The sequence below is a fragment of the Strongylocentrotus purpuratus genome, unplaced genomic scaffold (genome assembly GCF_000002235.5).
Source record: "Strongylocentrotus purpuratus isolate Spur 01 unplaced genomic scaffold, Spur_5.0 spur5_scaffold_1, whole genome shotgun sequence".
Taxonomy (NCBI): Eukaryota; Metazoa; Echinodermata; class Echinoidea; order Camarodonta; family Strongylocentrotidae; genus Strongylocentrotus; species Strongylocentrotus purpuratus.
Genome location: NW_022145594.1, coordinates 32,852,909 through 32,858,908, shown reverse-complemented (window position 1 = coordinate 32,858,908; position 6,000 = coordinate 32,852,909). Strand labels below are relative to the sequence as shown.

The following is a 6,000-nucleotide window of genomic DNA, read 5'->3' as shown; positions in this document are numbered from 1 at the left end:
TACCTTCAATACATTTATGATGGTAATAATAATAATACTAATAACAATATGAGCAATGGTAAAGTTTGTTAAACACGTCAGTTCAATATTCATAACATATGTACTTACAAGGTATAAAGGAAAAACTGGAATATTTGTAGTTTTCTCTACTTCTGCTTCTTTCCTTAGAACATGGATATAATTCACTGCATCTTTTTTGTTGCTGAAATTCTTATAGAAAATAATTAAATAATGCCAGACAACATTTAGCAATTAATCTAATTGAAGTTTCCTTATTTCTAACAGACGTAAAAAACATTACAGCACTTATTCCTCGAATAACCGTCGAAAATGTAGAATTATTATCTGAATATTTTTGAACACTTATTACAGCAACACGGCATAACTCCATTCATGTTAAACCGATACTAAAATGAGTAACACTGTTTTGAGGGTGTTGTCTTTATCAAATGAAAAAAAAAGCTGAGAACCTATTTTTGATAAGATAAAAAACATAAAGTGAGGTGCTTTAAGGTGTGTTTTACGAATCCCCGCGGTAACCGGCACCTTCTTGTCACAGGCGTTTGTTATTTACGTCGAGCGAAGCTTCATCTCCGTCGTCTTGAGGGAGTAGTAAGGACCGCGCCATTTACCCCAGAACACACTCATGGCGTTCTCTCTCATCGTGGTTGGACCTTTCAGATATAGGCCGTTGAGGTAAGCACTAAGGCAGTCATTGTACCACCAGCCTCCTTTGTAATAACCGGCGCAGTGTCCCGCTAAACCATCATGATCGCGGTCCCGTGTACTGAACGGATAACCTTCATGAGACGACATACTGTCACCTGCATAGAAATGAGAAATTTAATTATGGCATACACATGATATAAATCAGTTCAAAATAGATACGATCTCTCCTTACTCAACTTGAGGCTGCATGCGTGTTTGTATTGTACGTTAGTTCGTTCGTCCGTCCATCGGTGAATGATGTGTCTTCTGTATTTCGATGTAACAGACAGATACGTTTGGGAGCATTCGTTATTATTCATGGATACTTTTTTCAACCCCTCACTTCTCGACTTGATATCCTTTTATGAGTTAAAGAAAACAAAAACAATCAACAACAAATCCCCTCCTCCCCCCCCCCAAAAAAAAACAGACCGCTGTTGTTTACCTCGTCCCATGTGAGAGAGCGTTTGATGTTAAAAACAGTTTTGCCGTAATACCGTATATTAACTGTATAAATGAATTACGGTATTACCCCAAGGCACTATCAACGTATAACCGTTTTATCGTTTAACCGTAAAAACGTATGATTTTATTACCATAGGGCCTTTAACCACATTACAATGAACCATATTAACAAATTACAGGATTACAGAAATGACCTTTTTACTGTATTACCGTATTAGCTACCTTATTAACATATTACCGTATAACGTATCATGTAGTACCATATTACCGAACCTTTGGGTTATTCCACGATTCCACATTGGTCCAATACGACATACCCCCATGTATTTCATGTCGAAAAAAGAAAAATAAACACCTTAATTGATTTGAACAGTTATTAATATTAGTGATACCAAGAGGAAACATATTGTTGATGAATTAAGGTGAATAATATCATGTACAGGACACATTGCAGGGTATCCCCCTATTACATACCTGCGTCTCCGGAGTAGTTGCCAAGGGCCAGGATGTACTTTGCGACCTCGTCCGCAATACTGAAATTGCTGTAGGTGGCATAGCGCGTTTGTCCATCGAAGTCTTCGAGGTCGATCCGTAGCTCGTAGGTCTTCTGACGGGAAAGACGGTGGATGTTGTCGTTACCGAGCCAGTGCTCGGAGGAAACGTTTCCAAAACCGTTTTTGTACTCGGACCAGTAAAGAGAGAAGTCAACGGATCCATCTTGTCTACGCTGGAATACCTACAGAGACAGTGGGTGAGAGGGAAAGGGGGAGAAGGAAAGACAGATATATATATATATATATAGAGAGAGAGAGAGAGAGAGAGAGAAGAGAGAGAGAGAAAGAGAGAGACAAAGAGAGAGGGAGAGACAAAGAGAGAGAGAGAGAGAGAGAGTGTGTGTGTGTGTTTGTGTATTAATTATTATTTCAGAACATTAATAACACTTGCGATGATTGAAGATGAGATGTGTATTATCAAAGTGTATGTAATTACTTTTGAACAGTGTATCAACACGAAGAAGAGTGGTTGTTATCACATTTCGCTCCAATCATAAGGATACGCAGTTTAGATTGTGGACCAAGAAGAATGCGATGGCAAAGACTTTAAACAAATCAACCAAATCAATATCAATAACCAATATCGATTCTTTTTATCATGAGGGCCCAGCAATCAGCAGGTACCTGTTGACACCAGGGCGGAGAGTGGGAAAATGTTGATGGATGAAATAGGATACAGGGTATATATAGCCCTAAAGTTGATTCTTAACACGATCCATTTTCGAACAATCATCTTAAAGGAAATTGTAATACCCTATTGTATGTCCCATAGATTTTTTTTGTTATTGTAATTTTTAAAAATATTTAAATGGATGACACACAAGGCAAGGTAAATTATTCGAAGATACTTGCTATAGTGTTTCTTGAAAATTTTTGCGATCATTTTTAAAGTGGACGGGGTTGATAAAGTTGAAATTTGAGCTATCATCATTTCTCACCGTCCAGCGACCTCCGTCCGTTTCCATATCACAGTAAACAAAGAGAGGATCATCACCATCTCCATCGGGATAGATGGGATACACTCCACTGAGATGGGATAGTCCACCAGTCTGAATCTCAGCGCAGTCACGTGGGAGTGTAGGAACTGATAGGAAACACAAAGGTGGTGTAGTTGAGAGAATTGAATTTCAGAGGACCGGCCTGTCATAGAAAAAAGGGTCACGGATTGGTTCCTTGCTCGGTATTTGGTGTTATGCTAAAACAATACAGTGTAAAGCTGTACAAAACTTATTAAAGAAAATGACAAGTAAGAGGAGGAATGATCATACCAAGAGGCGCACTAGGAGGAATTAAAAAAACAACTTTACATTTCATTAAGTCGATTTTGATCCTGAATGATTGAATGAAACATCTCATTGAGAGAAATAACACGTTTAGAATATAATGGCCTGATAATCTCAATTTTATTATGAACAATAATTGCTGCTAAATAGTGCAACAAAAGATGAGGACTAAAGAGTGTGAGTCAGTAATTCCAAAGGACCCTTGTACTGTTCATGCGTCACAAGAATGACGCTCCGTTTGCAAGAGGCATATAGCGGTTATAACACCGTCATTCACCTGACGTAGGACTGCGTTAGCGACCTGTGTCGTCTTTGACGCGTCGTATGAATGTGACACCGTATAGACAATACAAATTATATATTAATAGCCATCATAGAATTGATTTTTTAAAACACAGTCCTACATCAGCAAGATGACACCTTGCGTGCAACGGGAATGATATGAAATGCTCACCAGCCGTGGCGGTGACTTGCGTCATTTCGGGCGGTATGATCGTAGACATGTCAGTAAAGTTAGTCATAGTTGATGGTGATTCTGCCGTGACACAGGATTCATACAAAGCATTGGAAAATAATGAAGATGATAATGGTGATAATGATGATCACAATAATAATACTACTACAAATCGTCGCTGTTTTCACGAAGTGACGGTATAGTGAAAAAAATTGCATTCACTTTGCGTTACGATTTTCCTCACTACCGTCACTTCGTGAAAACAAGGACGAAATAATCATGATACCCACAATAACAATTATGATGATAATAAGGATAATAACAACAATAATAATAACTGTCATGATGATGATGATGATACAAATCATCATCATAATACGAAGAAGAAGGAGAACAAGAAGAAGAACAAGAACAAGAACGAGAAGGATGAGAAAAATGATAACAACAAAAATATGGCTTTTGATAAAGGATATTAATGGGGTCGAGGGGTCACCTATCGTATTAGGTCCATGAAATGTGAATTAAAAAGGCCGCTTGCTGGCAATGATTAATCTGAAATGCACGAAGTGTGATTTCTCCACGACTGTATAAAATATATGGGATATTCGGTTTCATTTGAACCATGATGTAATTCTGAAATCATCTACAGGCCTAACAAATAACCCCACTAGGGGTCACATGAGATTTACAGTTCTAATATAAACATTGTTCCGCCCCTTTGCGTTTCAGCCGTCAGAATTGTGGAAAGATGTATCAAAAGAACAACTTTTACCAAACCAATATCGAAACTTGTATAATGCTGGAACATTTCTGGGGCGGTATACCCCCTTCCCCCGACAAATTATTCAAGTACTAATCCCCATGATCTCAAAACCTCCTCCCGAATGCAAAGGATTGAGGCCCACTTGGAATGTTTTGATTCCCTTATCGCTTTAACAATATTATAATAATAATAATATAATAATAACGTTTTATTTACCCAGGGTAGCCACTTCAGTTATAAAAATGCTCTCCCAGCGGGCCCTGCATAACATAACATGTTACTATTACCCTTCTCCAATCTAATATGCTGAGCGCCTAGCTAGAAGGCAGAAGGTCCCATTGTTATAAGTCTTTGGTATGACTCGGCCGGGGATCGAACCCACGACCTCCCGTTCATGAGGCGGACGCTCTAACCATTGAGCCACCATACCCGGTGGCTCATATTGTAAATAGACTGGATCAACCCTCTCATAGTGTTTTACTCATGATGCCTCGTTGCCTTGACGACAATAAACAAAATGTCAACTTGGTGATGAAGTTCATATTTGCCAATTTTGTCTCGTCAAACTTTGTTTCTGATGAATAAAAAAAATTAAAAATATGTTTGTATTTGTATCGGCAAGTCTACAGGAGATAGAGGCATTTGCCTCCCTCCCTCCCTCTCTCCCCTTTCTCCCTCTCTCTTTTCTCTCTCTATCTGTTCCTCTCTCTCTCCCTATGCCTCCTTCACCTGTGACTGAAGATCACTCAACAACAAAAACGGCTTTCAAAATATCAATTATTCTTTAGCTAATACGCTTTCAGCAGAATAGTTGATAAGTAGCACCGTGCCATTTTCACGAATTACGAATTTTTTAATATTTTGATTAAACGATTATTATGAAGAAGAATATTTTGTTTGGCGAATATCTGTGGTACTGACGCAAACTGTGGGGCGTGGAATCATCGAAAAGAAAGAAATAGTGATAATGATAATAATAATGATAATAGTAATAATAATACAACTCCGAACCCCAAACTTTCTGAACCATTTACCATCGCTACTATTAGGCCTACTGCTATGATATTCATCAAAACACACATGACATTAAAAGAATAGGAAAGGTCACAAAATATTCTTATTATGTTTCCTTTTCAAACCTTTATCAGAAGTCCATTTTTTTAAATATTATTGTTCTTACGCTCATTGCAATGTTTCCCTTGAAATCCAGCTGAACAGTGGCAAAGATAACTTTCCATAGTCTCCTCGCACCAGCTGTTTATACAGAGCTTCTTGTCGCAATCTATTAAAAATAAAGGAAAGAAACTTCGTTTGTGTGTGTGTGTGAGTGTGTGTGTGTGTTTATGCCTATGTCTGTGAAACAGGTGAGCATGTTTTGGTCTTGCTTTTTGATTTCAAGCTAAATCAAACAAAAAACCTACGACTTTATATGAACTAACGGAAATGGAAATATGAAACTGCCAGCTTTTACCAGCACAAATTTGTAGTTTTTCTCTTTAGCTTTTCATTCTGTGAATAATTGTACATGTACTTATTCTTTGATAACAAAAAGAGGGAAATTAACCAGACTAACAAAAAAATCTAACAACTCCTATCAAGGCCTTGGCATCAGGAGGGGCATAATATTTGTTTTCCCGCAACCCAGTACAGCAAATTAGGAAATCACTTCTTGAGGGCTATCGGATTATTAAAGGGGAGACTATTTATATAAGGAAGGGTCTTTTGAGACCTTCGGGCGTTTCACAAAATATCGACTTAAGTTGGACTTGAAAT

At 38.0% G+C, this 6,000-nt stretch overlaps 1 protein-coding gene across 1 annotated transcript; it reads right to left on the bottom strand.

Annotated features, from left to right (window-relative positions):
- Positions 1 to 570: 570 nt before the first annotated feature.
- Positions 571 to 3,489, bottom strand: LOC105436720 (ficolin-2-like). Its single transcript, XM_030978699.1, has 4 exons — positions 3,465 to 3,489; positions 2,666 to 2,811; positions 1,648 to 1,909; positions 571 to 824 (listed from the first exon to the last, which is right to left on the bottom strand). Exons 1-4 carry the CDS (start codon positions 3,487 to 3,489, stop codon positions 571 to 573), a joined length of 687 nt encoding a protein of 228 aa, XP_030834559.1.
- Positions 3,490 to 6,000: the final 2,511 nt, after the last annotated feature.

Coding starts and splice junctions, on each gene's coding strand:
- LOC105436720 (XM_030978699.1), bottom strand. CDS start 3,489: ATGACGCAAGTCACCGCCACGGCTG. Junction 2,812..3,464: donor GCAAGTCACCGCCACGGCTG/GTGAGCATTTCA, acceptor GTTTCCTATCAG/TTCCTACACTCCCACGTGAC. Junction 825..1,647: donor CAACTACTCCGGAGACGCAG/GTATGTAATAGG, acceptor ATTTCTATGCAG/GTGACAGTATGTCGTCTCAT.